At 45.3% G+C, this 20,677-nt stretch overlaps 2 protein-coding genes across 4 annotated transcripts in view; one reads left to right on the forward strand and one right to left on the reverse strand.

Moving 5' to 3' along the window:
• The first annotated feature begins 219 nt into the window (after window positions 1–219).
• atoh1c (atonal bHLH transcription factor 1c) lies at window positions 220–1,093 on the forward strand. The gene has a single exon (XM_055890738.1). It carries the CDS (start codon window positions 314–316, stop codon window positions 974–976), a length of 663 nt encoding a protein of 220 aa, XP_055746713.1. The 5' UTR covers window positions 220–313; the 3' UTR covers window positions 977–1,093.
• Window positions 1,094–1,228: 135 nt separating this feature from the next.
• waplb (WAPL cohesin release factor b) overlaps window positions 1,229–20,677 on the reverse strand; it is a 59,692-nt gene continuing 40,243 nt past the window's right edge. For all 3 annotated transcript variants that reach the window (XM_055890735.1, XM_055890734.1, XM_055890736.1), the window contains 10 exons: window positions 19,496–19,607; window positions 12,844–12,941; window positions 10,380–10,456; window positions 7,774–7,952; window positions 6,722–6,837; window positions 6,032–6,196; window positions 5,630–5,855; window positions 5,333–5,421; window positions 3,749–3,844; window positions 1,229–3,520 (listed from right to left, as the gene is read on the reverse strand). In XM_055890735.1, the coding sequence (XP_055746710.1) occupies window positions 3,455–3,520; window positions 3,749–3,844; window positions 5,333–5,421; window positions 5,630–5,855; window positions 6,032–6,196; window positions 6,722–6,837; window positions 7,774–7,952; window positions 10,380–10,456; window positions 12,844–12,941; window positions 19,496–19,607 (1,224 nt within the window). In that variant the 3' untranslated portion in view covers window positions 1,229–3,454. The remainder of the gene's footprint in view (window positions 3,521–3,748; window positions 3,845–5,332; window positions 5,422–5,629; window positions 5,856–6,031; window positions 6,197–6,721; window positions 6,838–7,773; window positions 7,953–10,379; window positions 10,457–12,843; window positions 12,942–19,495; window positions 19,608–20,677) is intronic.

Genomic DNA, 20,677 nt, shown 5'->3' on the forward strand with positions numbered 1-20,677 from the left:
TAATGAATAGACAACGAGCTCTAAAAGTGGCCTGATCGCACTCCTCCCCAGAGCCAAGCCCCATGCACCCAGTAATCACTCAGATGGACCTAATCCACTTTTGATGAACTTGGTTAATAGACTTCCTGCTGACATTATCAAAGGGTTTCAACTCTATTCATTACGTGCACACGACCCTCGCCACGCCCATACCATCCTCACAAGCTCTGGCGTGTCGTCAATAAATGCTCCCCTCACACCCAAAACTTTAAGGGAAGGGTCTAGAAGTTCAGTTACACGTCTGCACCGTTGAATCTATACCCTATTCAGGACAATGCCACGCCGCAAAAGTCTCTTTGTGCCATTTATCTCCAGAGACGCAGACACTGGTGCGGATTTGAAAGTGCAAGCGCATCGTATAGACGGTCCACATGGAGCTCTTGTGCAGACCAGTTGGATAGAAGAGAGGGCAGAGCGCAGGGGCAAGTGTGACCCGTGCGCTATTGTGGAGCTCAGATTGCCAGGGCTCAGATACATTGAGCAGGACCGGAGCACCATCGATAGAGCGCAAAGGCGTCGGCGTATGGCTGCAAACTCCCGCGAGAGGAGGAGGATGCTCGGGCTCAATGTCGCATTCGACCGCCTCAGGAGCGTCATCCCCAACCTGGAGAGCGACAAGAAGCTGTCCAAGTCAGAGACTCTTCAGATGGCGCAGATCTACATCTCGACGCTCAGCGAGTTGTTGCAGGACAGGCCCTGCGGCACGGAATTCAGCACCACTGAACTTGAGAGCACCGAGCAAGTGCGCACGGTCCCAACTGGCATGCCAACAGTGAACGATACAGCAGAAGACTCAACTGTTGAGCTACCTGGGCCAGGAACATACGATACCGCATGTAGAGACAGTGGGAACTTGATGCGTGCACCCTGCGAAGACCAGAAGACAGAGCTTAGAGGGTTTATGAACCTGTGGGAGAGAACTAGTGGCACAAAATAACTGGTTTTATTTGTTTGTGCTTCGTAATTGTTTATTTTTTTCCCATAAAAAACATGTTGATTCGTGTTTGATACCTTATGTAGATTATCTGGCTCAAGTAAAAACACATTTTAACAATTTGGCATCTGACCTTTTCTCCCCCTCACAGTTCAGTCTACTTTTGCATGTCTGAAAGTTATAGGGGCAGTTTATGCTGCATAAAAGAGCAATAGATTATTCCAAAACATGACACAAAAGTATCAGACACAGATGTACTGAAAGTAGCAATTTTTATTCAAGTTAAAATTATATACAAGTAACCAAAGACATTCTTGAAATTGGTACAAAGAGCATGTTCCTGCATTTGCCTTTTTACACCTTTTTAAATCTGTCTTTCAAATAACACAACTGAAAATGCTGTATAAAATAAATTGGATTGGATTCAGAAAAGTAGTCTACCATTTCTACATTTCCAATATTTACAAAAGTATTTACATTGTTCCATCCATTTCCAGATTTGTGAATAAAGCTCTTGTAAACTTCAGAAGTGTTAATTAAGCCAATTTTTTTTTTTTTTTTTTTTTTTTAAACGACTGGTGTGGCTCCCGACTACAGCGTACATCAGATTGAAATACAAGAGGCTTAACAGCTTAGAAAGTATCGATGAGGGTGTGTGCATGGAGATGGCTGAAGCTTTAATGTCTGCGTGGCTGTGGGTGTGCGTGCGCGTCTTAGAAGAGAAACAAAAACATGTCGTAAATATACAAGGGGGAATGAACGCAACTTTAGGAAATAAAAAGAGGGAAACTTCATCTCCCCAATTCTGTACATCTTAACCCCAAACAGCCCCACGACCGACTAACCTCCGCATTCAAGCTGGGAGAAGAGGATTTTACAGTTTTATAGGAGAAAACTATGGGAAACAGCATATAACCAATGAATTAGCTGACAACGTCACGCAGCCGATAGCAGTCCCAATCAAGCCTGAATTGAACAAAACTGAGAACACTGGCTATGAAACAGGTTAGTTATATAATGGGCATCACATTATGAAACTCAGAACGGAGGGAGCATGGATACAGCAACTGTTAAACTGAGAGGCTCAGTTCATGAACAGCGCTCTTATCAATTCAAGTGCTTAAATTAAAAAGTTTGAAAAGCAAAAAGAAAACACTGTAGTCTTTTAGTCCAGTAGATTTTTTTGAGAAAAGCTTAAAAAGAAATTGCAGCGTTGAAGAGAGGAGGAAGAATATAACTTAATGCCAGACTGGCATGTATTTATTCAGCAACAGAAAACCAACACTTATGTGTTCTACAGCCTTTAACAGCTAGCTGAAGCACTGTGGTGGTCATTCCGACCCAATAGTCTCTGCAATACAAATTAAAGACAAACATCCATACTTTCCTGTTGGCCATAACCAATAATGATAAGGGGGGGGGTATAGATTAAATGATGTAGTTCTCTCACGTTAGTGAAACTACAGATGAGGACCATTTCAGGTTTGTCCTTGAAGACCTACAATCTCCGAAAGTATCGACTTGGACAGAGGTGAGGTGTACTCCATGTACTTCGAAACGGAAAGAAAATCTATTGGTTCATTTCTAAACCTTTTCACACCCTCCCCTCAACGACAGAGGGTTTTTTAGAACACACACACACACACACACACACACACACAAAAAGGACAGTCGCGAAGGCAATAAAAGAGCTTCAGTGCAGTGGGGCCGTTGGGCTCTGGGGGCTTCAGCATTTCAAAGCGGGCTGAGAGCTTTTGCTTCGTGTTCCTATTCCAGTTGTGTGGGTCACTGCTGAATGCTTTCTTCGCATTCAGGGGGGGGGGGGGGGTCAGGCACACAGGCACTTTGATGACAAATCGGAAGTAAACAGAGGAGGGAGGCAGGGAGAGAGACATCTTTTACAGCAGGCAGAAAAAAACAATGGAGGATGTGGCAGATGTAGCAAGAAGGCGACATATTGATTTGGGATAGGAGTTTTTATATAAATGTACAACCTGAATAGCACAATTAGGGGTATCGAATGAAGAAAAAGGGTCACAACCCCCCCCCCCCCCCCCCCCCAAAATCGACATTTAATGAATATCATTCTGAGAATCATAAATTACAATTTCGTGAGGGAACAGAAGACAAAAAACTGTTTGGAACACAGAACGTCTAGAATATAAACGGAAGGTTGTTCTTATTTTCTGTTATCTGCTCAGAGTTCTCCTGTTCCAAACAGACGTCATAATAGGAGCGGTGGAATGCTGAACCAGTGCTTCAGGCCTCGCCTGTTTGAAGGGAGGCCATCACAGTATGTATAGTGAACGTGGTGTTGACGATGATGAAGATAGGTGGTTGTTATTAGCAGGCTGTGTGATGTGTGTGTGTGTGTGTGATGTGTGTGTGTGTGTGTGTGTCTGGACTTGGGTCTACCCAACTGTCCTGGTGTGAGACGAGCAGTCAGCCCCCAGTGTGGTCCCTCCCCACAGAGTCAGGCCTCTAACAGTGCTCCAGATAGTCAATGACCCGAGAGATGGACTTCTGCCCTGCGGTGCCCACATCACACTGTGGAGAGAGCGATGAGAGGGAGTGAGGGAAAGAACGATAGAGCAAAGGTCAGTTACCACACACACTCGCTCCACACAAATCCCTATTCAGATATAAGGCTACAGGGGCCAGACTGGGATATTAGTCATTAGCCTGTACAAGCTCACTGACACAGAGGCCACAATAAAGACCTTTAAGCAGACACTTGTAGGAAGACATTTTATATTTTAAAATGTGAGAACTTACTGTAAGATTCATGAAATTTAGGAACTTCTTGAGCATTTCTGTCATTATTGAGAAATCTCCTTTGGGCAGGTTTTCCCTCACAGTAGTCACATTCATCTGAAAGAGAAGACAATGAATCGACACAGAATCCTTTGTTAGTTCTACTCACATTTCCAACCTCTGATGAAATAAACAACAGGCAGATGCATCACGTTGTGTCAGATAACAGTAATTCTAGTGATAAACAAATGTCCGTATCATCTCAGAGGGAAAACAAGCCGTCACTGTAACCATCCAATCCAAGGTTGGCCGTGTGCAGTAGATTACATGCTGGGTGTCGACGAACGGTGGTGATGCATGTAGAATTGTCGGGGGAAAATTAAAATAAAATGATTTCCAAATGTTCTGTGGTCAGAGGCGCTAGGACGGCCGATCCACTGCTTTTAGGTACACTCAGCCGTCCATTGCTCTGGTGTTTCCTCTTGAAAGCAGTATTCAGGCAAGTTAAGGCTAAAACTTCTGAATTCATTTAATTGAAAACATATCCAGTCCTAGAGTGAAGCTAAACCGTTTTTGGTTTTATTTTAAAGGAGTGGGACACCCTACTCCCCACATATTTTGGGGTGTTTTATTGAGGAGGACAGTGGTAGAGAGTTAACGTAGGAGAGAGCGCTACAAGAGCAATGAGCCGGATTCGAATCCATGCTGGAAGCTGTATGTCTTTCATAGGCAGCTGCTTAGACCGCTAGACCAGGCAGGCTACAACCATTTTGTTTTACAAGACAAACAGAAGTCTGAGGTGTGACCTTCCCGAGTTAAAACACAGAGCCCCTGTCCAGATTAAAACTACAGCCTGGGATCGGTAGAGGTTTGTCAGAGAGAGATAATGACCGTGGCACAATCAATCACAACCTAACGGCCCATTGGGAGAGAGAGTCCATTACTAGAGATGCACTAAGCTCTCAAGGCATCATTGAATCGCTAATAACAATCTTCAAAAGAGAAAAAGGCCATTAAAGCAGGGATAAAAATCAACTCCGCTTTTATTTTCCTCTCGACAGTCGGCCGTGAAACTTTTAAGACCGCAATTCTGAAGGAAAACATTGATGGTCCCTGAAAGGCTTTACAATGACGGATGTTCACTGCCGATGTTCGAACGAGGCGTCGCTGACGAGTCTGTGTCTTAATGATGATGTGGGTTGGGCACATTGGAAAAGAACAGAATATCCAGAAATGTATACGTATCGGGCGACCTCAGCACTAGCCAAGTGCATCTGTACACAATGGATTCGTTTGCCTTCCCTACCTCTGGAAAAGAGTGTCTGCTAAATTACCAAAATGGTACGGAAAACGTAGCCTAAATCTGTGTGTCTAGTGAACAATCCCAAACCAGGGCCATTATGTAATGATGGAACTTATTACAGAAAACTTTTTCGTTATATCTTTGATTCATCTCTTTTATTGCCTTCTGTTTTTAATTTTTATATATATATTTTTTTATCTTCTTCATTTGAATGACTTCTTTTGAAATGCACTTTGTATAAAATTCTAATTTGATTATGTAGAGAAGCCATGGTGCTCAGAACGCCAGGAGAGTTGCCTTACCGGACTGCCCTGGCAGAGACAGCCCAGTAGCAGAGCAGTGTAGGAGGCCACGATGCTGTCCTCCATGTGCTTCCCAGCATGCTGCAGAGCTGCAGGGGGAAGAGAGGAGAAAGAGTCGCCAATATTACTACAACATCCGATTCAGCAATGCCTCATTTATAATCCAAAACACAGGTTCTACTCAATCTCTTTTCAGAGTTACCTAATGTCAGTATGGATCTATTACATTAGCCTTGGTTAGTTAGTTAAACATTGTTTTTATTTATTTTGCCTTTATTTAACCAGGTAGGACATTACCTTTGGTAAGGTCTAGCTCCTCGTTTTCCTCCTCTTTCTTGGCCTTCTCCTTCTCGCTGACGGTGTTGGTGTTGGTGTTGTTGTTCTCCGAGGCCACCCACTGGATCTCGCCACCAGACTCCTGCCACTCGCCGCTCTGGTCCAGCTTGGGTTTGGGCACGTCGTTGATGAAGTCATCCGTCTCCGCCTCTGCCGCTATGGCCGCTTGCTCCCGCTGGAGGAAGAGCTGAGGGCGCAAAAACGCATACGGTCAGAAAGGTTTGCGCTTGCATGTAATCAGTTCATCCACCCTTCCAGATCTATGCCTACGAGATCGTATAACGCTCACTGAAAATGTACGCGGTCTCTACACAACCTGACCTATGAACACGCTCACACACACACACAGGCTCTCTAACCCACCTGCACCAGGGCAGCGATGGCAGTGAGCGATCCTTCCGTCTTGAGCTCCTCTTTGTCAGCCACCAGGACAGAGTTGAAGGGAGCTCCTCCGTCCATCTCCATCTCCATCAGACAGTGGCGGTTCCTGGCACTGTACTCCACCAGGTTGATCAGCAGACCCAGACCCTGCATGGAGAACCATCACACTTGAGACATACACACGCCTAGAGTACCATCACCAAGACCCAGACTCTACCAGTTGTGTCCCAAATGACACCCTCTATGGGTCAAAAGTAGTGCACTTTAAAGGGAATAGGGTGCCATTTGGGAAGCAGAAACAATCCCACCTCAAAATGGACATACACTCCAATATCATCCCCTACACTTAGACCCTCATCTATCAACTAGGTCGAGTTGAAACACATTCAAGTAAGTTCCTTAGAGGGATGGTAATAGAACTGGGGACCAAAACAACAAGAAAAATCTAGGAAGTCAGGGCCCGTATTCATAACGCGTCTCAGAGTTTGAGTGCTGATCTAGGATCAGTTAACTTTCAGATCACAATGATCCCAATTACATGGACAGGAGAGACCTGATCCTAGATACTCCTAGATACTCCTACTCCGAGACACTTTATAAATATGGGCCCTGGAAACCCATCTAACCAAAGCCGTGGCTGCAATGTGATACTTGGGTAACGATGATGCTTACCAGTACTCGGATGTCGAACCTCCTCTCCTGATGAAGGTACTGTGGGACGCGGAGCACACAGTTCAAAGCTGTCATGATCATGTCCTCCTGCTCGCCTGTCTTCGTGCTTCCCCACTCTACACACACAAGGGGTAGAACAAACAGCTGTGACAATACCAGTACGGCGATATTTTCTCCATGGCAAAAATGAAAACATGAAGTAGACCAAACTCTTTGGTCCTTTAAAAAACCTGCTGTTAGTAAAATATTGTGTGCTATAGCTTGGAAAATAAATAAAAATGTGAATCACGATGACAATGTTTGTTTCCAACATTAGAGCTGTTTTCCTAAAGAAGTTAAATCTGCTTTGTGTTATGACTCCTTGCCATGATGCTAACAAGTGCGGCGATACTGGTATTGCCCCGACCCTCGTAAAACAAAGTTACGACGGGACCTCAACAGTTATGTGCACAACACACTTTTGGGAAGCTGAATGTCTTTAGGTGTCATATTAAAGCACTTCTATGAACGAGCGGCGGGTGCACAACGTAGTGTAGGTATTAGAGATTCTGGGTTCGAGTCCAGGCTCTGTCGCGACCGGGAGACCCATGGGGCGGCGCACAATTGGCCCAGCATCGTCCGGGTTAGGCCGGGAGGGATGTCCTTGCCCCATCGCCCACTAGCGACTCCTGTGGCTGGTCTGGCGCAGTGCACGCTGACACAGTCGCCAGGTGTTTCCTCCGACACATTGGTGCGGCTGGCTTTCCGGGTTAAGTGGGCATTGTGTCAAGAAGCAGTGTGGTTTGGTTGGGTTGTTTTTCGGAGGACGAACGGCTGACGACCTTCGCCTCTCCTGAGTCCGTACGGAAGTTGCAGTGATGAGACAATTGGATACCACAAAATTGAGAAAAGGGATAAAAAAATAAAACAAAAAAAAAGATTGTGTAGGTATGCAAATTTACTCAACCATAATTGACGACCACTGCAGTGGCATTGGCCCTGTCTGGTCATCTATATCCAGATGATACTGTGTGAGACCCCTTTTGGGGACCGTGTGTGTGTGTAGCTCTCACCATTGTCGTGGGTGAGGTTGAGCAGCACGCCGATGATGGCCTTCATGCAGTCCTCCACGGCCTTACCCACATTGCTGTGGCTGGCGTATGGCAGGGCGGTGCCCGCCGAGCACAGGGCACTGTTCACCCCAGTCTCCTGGCCGTAGCGCTGGATCATCTCCTCGCAGTGCCACAGGGCCCTGTCAACAACACACAGGGGCAATGGGTTAGCAATGGGTTAGCACGCCCGCATGCTTCACATCCGAAACAGTTTGTGCATATGTTATGACGACATTGTGACATTTGTTTGTTTTGGGTCTTCGGCAAGATTTTTTCCCCGCCTGTTCGTGTACACATTTTTCTCTCGAGGCAAGCCAAAAGGTCAGTAGCCGAAGTGCATGCCCCTTTATCGGTGATTGGTTAACAACAGTAAGTATTCTTCAAATAGGTGTTTAGCAAGAGACTAATTGTTTTCATTAACATATTTCACCTGCGCCAAACATCCTAGATGCAAAAGTGCACAACTAAGAGCCAAATTACATTTTTCTTGAGTTATCTTAGATCAATTCGGACTATTTTAAAGCTATGGTGTCTCAAGAGGGACAAAATACTATTGCCGCTTTTAAAATTTGTTTTTCAAGTAAAGGTCTTTTAAGGGAGTATATGCGAGCACACTCAATTGGTTAAAATGGCGACACCAATAAGTAATTAATTTACGTATCAAGTCAAGCACAACATTGGTATTGAACTAGAGGTACTCGGCTATATAGCCAATTTCCATTTATGGTCCCTTATGCCAATGTCTATTCAAGCTTGATAGTTTCTCATTTTGGCATTGAACTTATAACCTGCCGATTTCGTGCTGGGAAATAACAGTCTTCATATTTGATGGGAGGATCTTTTGATTGACAAAAGACTGGACTGAAAGTATACGGAATCGGGCTCTGGAAGGACTTTTACACAGAATTAAAACACTAACAGAGTGCGTCTTGAAAATAAGCTTTAAAAAAAGTCAAAAAGGGCAACAATTCTTCCTATGAGATTGTTGTATTATTCAGAGACCGCGATGGTACATGGGAAACAGACCCGCAGAAGATACAAAAGCAATAACACACGTCTCTAGCGTTTCTCTTCGCATATAGACATATGCCCTACACCATTAGTCAGACAGCATCCCCGCCAATACCTTTGAAAAAGGCAGTGTGCAGCGGGAGAGCAGAGCGTAAATTTAACCTATAACAAAAAGGTTAGCAACAGCCGTGCACACCGGCTGCATGGCTAACCAGAAGCAAAACAGCTTCATGCAAAATAGCAAAATAATGAGATTAGAGATAATGGGGGTCATTTATTATTAAGGCAGAGAGGAGAGCGGAGGAAGAGCTCATTCATTAGAGTGGGGGGGTGGGTGGGCGGTTGTTAATGAGGGCATCTGAGCTGCTGTGTGGCTCGACCCCTCTGATTTCTCCCCCCCCTCCGTAATTGAATTAGCGCAGCCGCGATCAATGCCGCTAGTGAATCCTCTGTGTAAAATCTGACAGCGGTTCTTTCTTTTACCCAGTCGGAGAGGCCTCCTGGCTGGGGGTGCAAGGGCAGTTCACCAAGGGTGAGGCAGGGGTTAGGAACCAGAGCAGGGCGGTCAGGGTCCCGGCTGCAGTCAACGCACCCTGCCTGGGACGAGGCTAATTCAGTTAAAGACGGAAGAGTTTAAACAGATAAGTGGCTGTGGTGGAACGAGGCGGGTGGGGGACTGGGACGCTTGGAGGGTGGCTGACCCTTACAAGGGGAGAGAAATGGGGGTATTGGTGGAGGGCTGATGGGTCCAGTGGGGGCAGAGAAGTGGCAGAGTTTGCTTTACAGAGGGGAACACGGACAGGGCGAGGGCGGATGCTGTGACAGTGTTAAAAATGAGGAAACGGCAAAACAGAGCCCTGATGAAAATTGACATTTCCCCATGTTTCTCATAGAGCTCCATACAGAAACTTTTGTGCATGAATTATCCTTGCGATATAACCTGTCAGTGAGGAGTCAAGTGCATTTCAAATCAAATCTAAAAAAGGCAAAGAAGATCTATGTGAATTCTTGGAATGGGATGGAAAAAAGCTGTGTAAACGTAAGACATTTGAAGTATGCAGAAAAGATAACGAAACAATTTTTTTATAAAATCTTTGAGCACTAACAATCACCAAAATAAAACCTAGACGGTCAAATCATTGATTTTAGCAATATATATTTTGTTATTATGTTTGAGCAAAAGACCACGCATTAAACATGGAAAAATGCATAGAATTGCAGGACATTTGCTTAAAAACTGCAAAATTCTCTCAGCTCTATTAACGTGGGCCTCAAATTCTCTAAAAAGGCTGACCGCGCCCCCTGCCACAATGGCCACCTATGACTCTGTTTGATCCTGAAAGAATACTGCTGCCATCAGGGGTTTTAAGTCTGCAGCTGTAAAGGCAGATAGGAGTCAGTGGCTCCTGAAGCAGTCAACTGTGGAAGGAGGGGAGATTCACCAAACTGATGCATTGAATCAGCACTGCTACCAAGCAAACTCAAATGATGCCGTCTGGTGATACAGGACTGTGTGTGTGTGTGTGTGTTCCTTCGCGCTCATACAGGACACTCACTTGGCTGAGGAGCAGATAAGCTGAGAGTCCTTATAAGCAATCAGGTAGCCCTGGTTCTCTGGGTTGTGAACAGTTACCTGCACAAATCAACAAGACACAGAGAAAGTTAATTAGACAGGGAATTCAATGCATTAACAGTTCATCTCAAATCAAGAGCACACAGAGCCCCCCTATAGGAGACTCACATTGGATTCACAGACTTGAGTTTGATCAGTAATCTAACCCCAGCAACCTGCTATCTAAATATACACTGTACTCTGGCTGAAAGTGAAACAGAGCACAATTGCAGGCTTAGAGGGGCATGGGCAGCTGTTACAAAGATCAACATTTCCCATCAATACTTTATAACTGATATTAAAGGCACGCTTCGGAATTTTTGCGACTCGTGAGTATTTTTTTCCCACCTCCCGGTTTGGCCTGGATGTGTCAATGTGTAGTTCATACATGCATAATCTATGAGCAGAATTACTGTTTTACCTCAATCAGCCACGAAATCACTAGTTTGAAAGCGACTGTTTACTGGAAGCTGTACGGCGCCATTTTCCCTAAATTAACCCTCGTGGGCCAGCCCCCTAGCAATTCGAGCTCCAGCCAATGAGAATCAGTCCCTTGTCATTTGAGTGACAGCTAGCAAGATGCACACAGCAGAGCTGAAAGAGAGCAATGATGTGGTGCACATATCTGCGCGTGTGACGTAGTATGCAATTTGAGGATCACATTTGACTCATGAGCGCTACTTTCAGAACTACTGGCTAAAAAGTACCGGAGACTATCTTTACATAAGATATAGTAAGGGCTATGACTGACCCTGATTATGAATTTATGTCATTTTCAGCCTTCTAGTAGTCAGAAGTGTTGTCCAACACAGTGTGTGTGTGTGTGTACGTTTTCCTACCTCATCAGAACTACAATGTCTTAACATGTCACCAGTATTTGGGCGATATATCAAATTCATTTGAATTCATGTTTCAGGACAATGTTTCAAATCTCCTTGACTCCTGTGCTGTATGCACCTTCCCACACAGACACCAAGCCCCTCCCCCTGCCACTCACAACAACGAGACGAAAGATCACCTCTTCCTCCATTTGAGGCTTTGTCCGACATAAAAATGGGTCATATGGACACCCAAGCACGTTGAGACATTTCACTGTACTGGAGAAGTTACCCTTTGTAACAATACCCTTAAGTCTCAACTCCCAAAACGTACAACAGGGCAGACCCTACAAAGACAAGAGTATCTTTCTTTTTTTAATTAACGATTTTCTTTCTTTTATAAACAATATCAAAACACACACATACAAAACGACAACGTCATACAAACGTCAACTACATCACACCTGCCCAGACCCCACGAGCACATACCGCCACGTGGCCTGAAACGCCACCATTTTGTTTCTCTACATAGGCCACACACTTTCTATATCTAAATAGCTCATTTGATTTTTCCATTGTGTTAATGATGGCGTATTGATTGATTTCCACTTTTTTTAGTATAAGACGGGAGTATCAATTAACATGATTGTGGAAAGCGCATTATTGGTTTGTCGTACGCGGCGTTGCAGTACCACTTACAGCTAGCAGCATTTTAGCCACAGACTTATGTGCTAAGCAATCTAGTCTGTGTTTTAGAAATGTGAAATGAGCATCGAACGATGCATTTGTATAAGGATTTGGCAACTCGTTCTCATTCTGAGAAGCAAAAGCATCTGATCCAGGTAGATGTTCAAATCAAGTGGCCCATCTAAACAAAATGAACAGGCTGCTGTTGTTCAAACAGATGGAGACGGACAGGAGGGTGTATTCATAAAAGTTCAACTGTTCTAACTTGTTGGCAAGCAAATAGATCCAATTTGGCTAGACTTTAAATATAAAGATCAGCTGGCTACTGACTAGTAGTGGGCTTGTGCTTGAGAGGTTGTTTATGAGACCTGTGTTAATGTTCTATAATGCCTGTTACCAGAAGTCGGCCATTATTAGTGGATGTGCAGAGTTCTGGATACATTTGTAATGAAAAGGGCATTTTCATATACAGACTTGAAAGCCAGATTAGTGATTATTGCCACAAAGCAGGTTCAAATGATAAAATAAGTAAATGATTAGTGGGTCTTATGGTTGAAGGCTTATATTTAGCCTAAGTAGAATTTTACAAGCCCTGAATTCATGATATTATTCCTAACTGTTTGAAATGCAGTGTATTGACCTTTAACTGTGCAACAAAAGCTTGTCAAAATAAATCGATTTTAGGCCATGTCGCCCAGCCCTAACCAGAATGTCCTGACAAGGTAGGAAAACAAGAAATAACATTTTAGAAAAGGACTTTTTTCATGTCCTGAATTTGTTAAAAGGCTTTCTTAGGCTTAAGGGTCAGGGAAAAATAGGTTTTTGAATGGGAATATATTTTTACTCGCCAAAAAGTACAGAAAATTCACAAAAACAAAGATGTGTGTGTGTGTGTGTACTCACGCTCTCCAGCACACGTAGACACCTCTCGGCTCCCCACAGCGATGCCACCAGCTTCTCCTTGTCATCCTCGTGGCTCAGGTTCTCCACACATTCTTTCACTGCAGGAAACAAGATGGTTCAACCACTCAACCCCATCGATCAGGTTAGAATATAAACCCCAAAAATGGAAACGCCATTGAAGAGCCATGACCTCAACCCCATTGAACACCTTTTGAATGAATTGGAACGCCGACTTCGGGCAAAGCCTAATCGCCCAACATCAGTGCCCGACCTCACTAATGCTCTTGCGGCTGAATGGAATTCCCCGCAGCAATTTCCAACATCTAGTGGAAAGCCTTCCCAGAAGAGTAGAGGCTGTTATAGCAGCAAAACGGGGGGGGGGGGACCAACTCCATATTAATGTACATGATTTTGGAATGAGATGTTCGACGAGCAGGCGTCCACATACACTGCATGACCAAAAGTATAATTTTTGGTTGTTGCGTCAGCTGCGTCTCAATCCACCACATCTGCCGATGTCGGCCATCGGCCATCCACATTTGCGGTGAAAGGTGGCAGAGCTACGGCAGTATTAGTGAGACCATAAGACATCCAGAAAATCGTTCTGACGAAAACGTCCAGTGTTCAAAAGGTTTGGTCTACAAACTATGACCACTACGGAAAGACGACCCTCACGAACACAATGGTGTTCACCATTTTGCTCTAACACCCCCACATGCATCACGGGACTTGTCTAAAGTCGGCCCGCCGATCTGCCAACATCTGTCTGTAGCGTCAGAACTGTTTGGGATACACACTAATATGACCCGCCTGTGGAAAGGGGAGACTCTCACGAACACGTTGGTTGTTTTATTCTTGCACGCCCACAAGCCTAGTCTGAAAATAGCCCTGTACCAGTTAAAATGTTTTATGGAAGTACACAAAACATTAGGAACACCTGCTCTCTCCATGAGATTGACCAGGTGAATCCAGGTGAAAGCTATGATCCCTAATTGATGTCACCTTTTAAATCCACTTCAAATCCTTGCAGGGCTCCCGAGTGGCGCAGCGGTCTAAGGCACTGCATCTCAGTGCAAGAGGCGTCACGACAGTCCATGGTTCGAATCCAGGCTGTATCACATCCGGCCGTGATTGGGAGTCCCATAGTGCCTTTGAACGGGGTATGGTAGTAGGTGCACGGGTTTGCGTGTGTTAACGTCAACGCTGCTGGGTTTTTCACACTCAACAGTTTCCTCTGTGTATCTAGAATGGTCCACCCCCCATTCTGTGGGAAGCATTGGAGTCAACATGGGCCAGCATCCCTGTGGAAAGCTTTCGACACATTGTAGAGTCCATGCACCAAGGAATTCAGGCTGTTCTGAGGGCAAAATGGGTTGCAACTCAATATTAGGAAGGTGTTCCTAATGTTTTGTTCACTCAGTGTATATGGAATTAGCTCAGTGCCAAAAAAAGAGGGGTTAAATATGTTAAAATATAAATAAAAAAATCCTGGTCTTATCGCTCTCGGACATAGCCTTTTGACTGTTTTTCCATGTATGAATCGGTTATTCAATGTTAAATCAAATATTCCAATTTTTATTTTATTTTTAAACCTGCAAACTCATTCCTTGGAGGGCCTAGCGTCTACAGGTGTTAGTTCTCCTTTCAATGAAGCCCTGAACAACCAGGAGTGGGGAGTTACTTAATAGTCAATCACGTACAAGGTAGGAGTGAAAACCCACAGACACTCGACCCTCCGTGGAATGAGTTTGACACCTGAACTTCAAAATCAAATAACTAAAAGATCCTTGGTATCACCATCTTAAAATAATTATATATATATATATATAATTATATATAATTATTTTAAGATGGTGATACCAAGGATCGTTTAGTTATTTGATTTTGACTAGCTCTTACCTTTGACTAGGTAAGCTAGACACCGACTAGATATACATATATATATATATATATATATATATATACATATATATATATATATATATACATTGACATCCGGTTTGGAGCGAGCGGTCGCATTTGCATTCGCTCTGCAGGTAGTATAACTTTTCATTACATTTCATTATAGTACAACGGTTTAATTTGTCCAACCTTAGCAATTTCTTCTTAACTAGCTACATAGCCGTCTGTGTATCAAAGATAATTGCGTAATTATCGTATTTCGTCGTCTATCGTAGTCCACACTGCTATCTGCCCAGCAGCTAGCAAACGTCCACCGTCTACCGAATAGTAGTATAACTTTTCATTACATTTCATTATAGTAAAACGGTCTGATTTTCATTTTCATTACAGTACAACGGTTTGATTTGTTTGATCTTAGCTAGCTACATAGCCGTCTTTGTATCAAACATAATTGCGTAGTTATTGAGGTTCGCTAGCCAGCTATTTTCGTCCTAACGTAACGCAACGTAGCCAACACTGCTAGCTAGCCAGCTTGCCACCGAATAGCAGCATTGTAGAAACGAGTGCATTACAACGGAACGACTTGATTAGTGTAGTGTTAGCTGGCTACACAGTTGTCTTTGCTATCTTTGATTTGTTTGATCTTAGCTAGCTACTTAGCTGGCTACATAGCCGTCTTTGTATCAAAGATAATTGTGTAGTTATCGAGGTTCGCTGAGGTTCGCTAGCCAGGTATTCTCGTCCTAACGTAACGTAAGGTAGTCAACCCTGCTAGCTAGCCAGCTAGCCACCGATTAGCAGCACTGTAGAAACGATTACATTACAACGGAACGACTTGATTTGTGTAGTGTTAGCTAGCTACATAGTTTTCTTTGCTAGCTTTGTATCTAAGATAATTGTGTAGCTTTGAGTAATTATCGGTTAGCTAGCCAGCTATTTTCGCCTGCCGCGCTGCCGTCCTCCTACCTAGCCAACACTGCTAGCTAACACTGCTAGCTAGCCAACTTCTACCGAATAGCAGCACTGTAGAAACTTACATTACAACGGAACGACTTGATTAGCGTAGTGTTAGCTAGTTGTCTTTGCTGTCCTTGTATCCATGATAATTGTGTAGTTTAGAGAAATTTAGAGAAATTGTCGAGGTCACCTAGCCAGCTTCACTTTCAACAACGCAGCTACTGCTAGCCAGGCTACTTCACCAGCCAGCAGTACTATATCATTTTAGTCAATAAGATCTTTTATTTTATTTATTTTTTGCAACGTAAGCTTAACTTTCTGAACATTCGAGACGTGTAGCCCACTTGTCATTCTAATCTCCTTTGCTTTAGCGTAGCCTCTTCTGTAGCCTGTCAACTATGTGTCTGTCTATCCCTGTTCTCTCCTCTCTGCACAGACCATACAAACGCTTCACACCGCGTGGCCGCGCCCACCCTAACCTGGTGGTCCCAGCCCGCACGACCCACGTGGAGTTCCAGGTCTCCGGTAGCCTCTGGAACTGCCGATCCGCGGCCAACAAGGCAGAGCTCATCTCAGCCTATGCGTCCCTCCAGTCCCTCGACTTCTTGGCACTGACGGAAACATGGCTCACCACAGATAACACTGCTACTCCTACTGCTCTCTCTTCGTCTGCCCACGTGTTCTCGCACACCCCGAGAGCTTCTGGTCAGCGGGGTGGTGGCACCGGGATCCTCATCTCTCCCAAGTGGTCATTCTCTCTTTCTCCCCTTACCCATCTGTCTATCGCCTCCTTTGAATTCCATGCTGTCACAGTTACCAGCCCTTTCAAGCTTAACATCCTTATCATTTATCGCCCTCCAGGTTCCCTTGGAGAGTTCATCAATGAGCTTGATGCCTTGATAAGCTCCTTTCCTGAGGACGGCTCACCTCTCACAGTTCTGGGTGACTTTAACCTCCCCATGTCTACCTTTGACTCATTCCTCTCTGCCTCCTCCTTTCCACTCCTCTCCTCTTTTGACCTCACCCTCTCACCTTCCCCCCCTACTCACAAGGCAGGCAATACGCTTGACCTCATCTTTACTAGATGCTGTTCTTCCACTAACCTCATTGCAACTCCCCTCCAAGTCTCCGACCACTACCTTGTATCCTTTTCCCTCTCATCCAACACTTCCCACACTGCCCCTACTCGGATGGTATCGCGCCGTCCCAACCTTCGCTCTCTCTCCCCCGCTACTCTCTCCTCTTCCATCCTATCATCTCTTCCCTCTGCCCAAACCTTCTCCAACCTATCTCCTGATTCTGCCTCCTCAACCCTCCTCTCCTCCCTTTCTGCATCCTTTGACTCTCTATGTCCCCTATCCTCCAGGCCGGCTCGGTCCTCCCCTCCCGCTCCGTGGCTCGACGACTCATTGCGAGCTCACAGAACAGGGCTCCGGGCAGCCGAGCGGAAATGGAGGAAAACTCGCCTCCCTGCGGACCTGGCATCCTTTCACTCCCTCCTCTCTACATTTTCCTCTTCTGTCTCTGCTGCTAAAGCCACTTTCTACCACTCTAAATTCCAAGCATCTGCCTCTAACCCTAGGAAGCTCTTTGCCACCTTCTCCTCCCTCCTGAATCCTCCTCCCCCTCCCCCCCCCCCCTCCTCCCTCTCTGCAGACGACTTCGTCAACCATTTTGAAAAGAAGGTCGACGACATCCGATCCTCGTTTGCTAAGTCAAACGACACCGCTGGTTCTGCTCACACTGCCCTACCCTGTGCTTTGACCTCTTTCTCCCCTCTCTCTCCAGATGAAATCTCGCGTCTTGTGACGGCCGGCCGCCCAACAACCTGCCCGCTTGACCCTATCCCCTCCTCTCTTCTCCAGACCATTTCCGGAGACCTTCTCCCTTACCTCACCTCGCTCATCAACTCATCCCTGACCGCTGGCTACGTCCCTTCCGTCTTCAAGAGAGCGAGAGTTGCACCCCTTCTGAAAAAACCTACACTCGATCCCTCCGATGTCAACAACTACAGACCAGTATCCCTTCTTTCTTTTCTCTCCAAAACTCTTGAACGTGCCGTCCTTGGCCAGCTCTCCTGCTATCTCTCTCAGAATGACCTTCTTGATCCAAATCAGTCAGGTTTCAAGACTAGTCACTCAACTGAGACTGCTCTTCTCTGTATCACGGAGGCGCTCCGCACTGCTAAAGCTAACTCTCTCTCCTCTGCTCTCATCCTTCTAGACCTATCGGCTGCCTTCGATACTGTGAACCATCAGATCCTCCTCTCCACCCTCTCCGAGTTGGGCATCTCCGGCGCGGCCCACGCTTGGATTGCGTCCTACCTGACAGGTCGCTCCTACCAGGTGGCGTGGCGAGAATCTGTCTCCTCACCACGCGCTCTCACCACTGGTGTCCCCCAGGGCTCTGTTCTAGGCCCTCTCCTATTCTCGCTATACACCAAGTCACTTGGCTCTGTCATAACCTCACATGGTCTCTCCTATCATTGCTATGCAGACGACACACAATTAATCTTCTCCTTTCCCCCTTCTGATGACCAGGTGGCGAATCGCATCTCTGCATGTCTGGCAGACATATCAGTGTGGATGACGGATCACCACCTCAAGCTGAACCTCGGCAAGACGGAGCTGCTCTTCCTCCCGGGGAAGGACTGCCCGTTCCATGATCTCGCCATCACGGTTGACAACTCCATTGTGTCCTCCTCCCAGAGCGCTAAGAACCTTGGCGTGATCCTGGACAACACCCTGTCGTTCTCAACTAACATCAAGGCGGTGGCCCGTTCCTGTAGGTTCATGCTCTACAACATCCGCAGAGTACGACCCTGCCTCACACAGGAAGCGGCGCAGGTCCTAATCCAGGCACTTGTCATCTCCCGTCTGGATTACTGCAACTCGCTGTTGGCTGGGCTCCCTGCCTGTGTCATCAAACCCCTACAACTCATCCAGAACGCCGCAGCCCGTCTGGTGTTCAACCTTCCCAAGTTCTCTCACGTCACCCCGCTCCTCCGCTCTCTCCACTGGCTTCCAGTTGAAGCTCGCATCCGCTACAAGACCATGGTGCTTGCCTACGGAGCTGTGAGGGGAATGGCACCTCAGTACCTTCAGGCTCTGATCAGGCCCTACACCCAAACAAGGGCACTGCGTTCATCCACCTCTGGCCTGCTCGCCTCCCTACCACTGAGGAAGTACAGTTCCCGCTCAGCCCAGTCAAAACTGTTCGCTGCTCTGGCACCCCAATGGTGGAACAAACTCCCTCACGACGCCAGGACAGCGGAGTCAATCACCACCTTCCGGAGACACCTGAAACCCCACCTCTTCAAGGAATACCTTGGATAGGATAAAGCAATCCTTCTGCCCCCCCCCCCTTAAAAGATTTAGATGCACTATTGTAAAGTGGCTGTTCCACCGGATGTCATTAGGTGAATGCACCAATTTGTAAGTCGCTCTGGATAAGAGCGTCTGCTAAATGACTTAAATGTAAATGTAATATATATATATATATATATATACATATATATATATATATATATATATATATATATATATATATATATATATATATATATATATATATATATATATACATAAAAGTTTAGTAGAACCCCCCCCCCCCCCCCCGCCGGCTTAGACTCTTGGGGGTTAACCATGACTGCTAAACGGAATGGCATGTAACTTGCATTCGGAAGTAACCATATTTTGCTAGCATTGCAAGGCATACATATTCTCTCACACACACAAAACTTATTCAGTCGCCTGCTAAATGACTCAAATGTAAATATCTAGGTCTAGCTTACCTTTATCCACTATGTGGTCCAGGCCTCCCAGGAGCCTAAGCTCCTCTTTAAACCAGTCCCCAGCCCGCTTGGAGGTCAGCGATAACAAGGTCTCCATGGCTAAATGCCCCGTCTGCGCACACACAGGGAGTAATGAAAATACACTTACTTCACACACACGCACAGGGTATAAGTAGACATGACTGACTCTGTGTGTTGTGAATCAAAGATGCTAACTATAACAGACGATAACAGGGTGAGGAATTGGAAGAAAAAAAGATTTCCTTCCTCCTAGTGATGGGAGTCAGGAGAAATCTAGATTGCATGTAGAGTTTGGGTCCAACCACAACAATACTGACATCTTGAATTTCACTGTCGATAGAGATATTAATCATGAAAGTGTTAGCTTCTAACATTAAACATTTTAAAACAAACTGTTGAGCTCAAACGATAAGCGAACATTCAGTTCTTCCACCAAATTTCAATCAGATTCTCTAATGATTAATTCAACATGGACGCTTACAGAAATATAAAAGAGAGTGAGTCCCTGTGATTATTCCGAAGAGAGACCACTTGAATTCATCAAAATCAGTTGGGGGGGGGGGGCCTTGATGCAAATGGTCAGTTCTCTCTCTATGAAGAATAGGGCTTCATCCCAAACATCACCCTATTCCCTACATAGTGCACTACTTTTGACCAGAGCCCTATGGGTGACATTTGGGACACCAACTAGAAAATTAGTGGAGAGGATATTTATAGAAGGAAAGGAAACCAAAAGGCTAAACATCCAGATATCAAGGGCCCCGTCATCACGTCGTCAGATTGAACCTGGTGTTAAAGGCTGTGCAGTATCGCCAGTCCCGATTCAAATACATTATTTCCATTGGCTCTAACGTGCAAAGCCATTGTGCGTCAGGGGCGACTTCATCTCTCTCCACAAGGGGATATGTTATCATTTCACAAACAAAAGTCATGTTTTTTTGGTGACCATCACAGAGACCTCTCATTGCATCAATCAAGCAGTGTTTTTCCCCCAACAATGCTGAAATAATTATTCAAAACCTACAGCGGCGACGGCCATTAGAGGAGCCAAAGCAGGAAGATTATTAACGTAAATCCAAGATTACATCTACACAACACCTGCTAATCCATACTGGTTTAAGGCCTCCATTTAAACCTCTAGTAGTCCATCTGTCGCAGGAC

The sequence above is a fragment of the Salvelinus fontinalis genome, chromosome 30, assembly GCF_029448725.1.
Source record: "Salvelinus fontinalis isolate EN_2023a chromosome 30, ASM2944872v1, whole genome shotgun sequence".
Lineage (NCBI taxonomy): Eukaryota > Metazoa > Chordata > Actinopteri > Salmoniformes > Salmonidae > Salvelinus > Salvelinus fontinalis.

Coding starts and splice junctions, on each gene's coding strand:
- atoh1c (XM_055890738.1), top strand. CDS start 314: ATGCCACGCCGCAAAAGTCTCTTTGTGCCATTTATCTCCAGAGACGCA.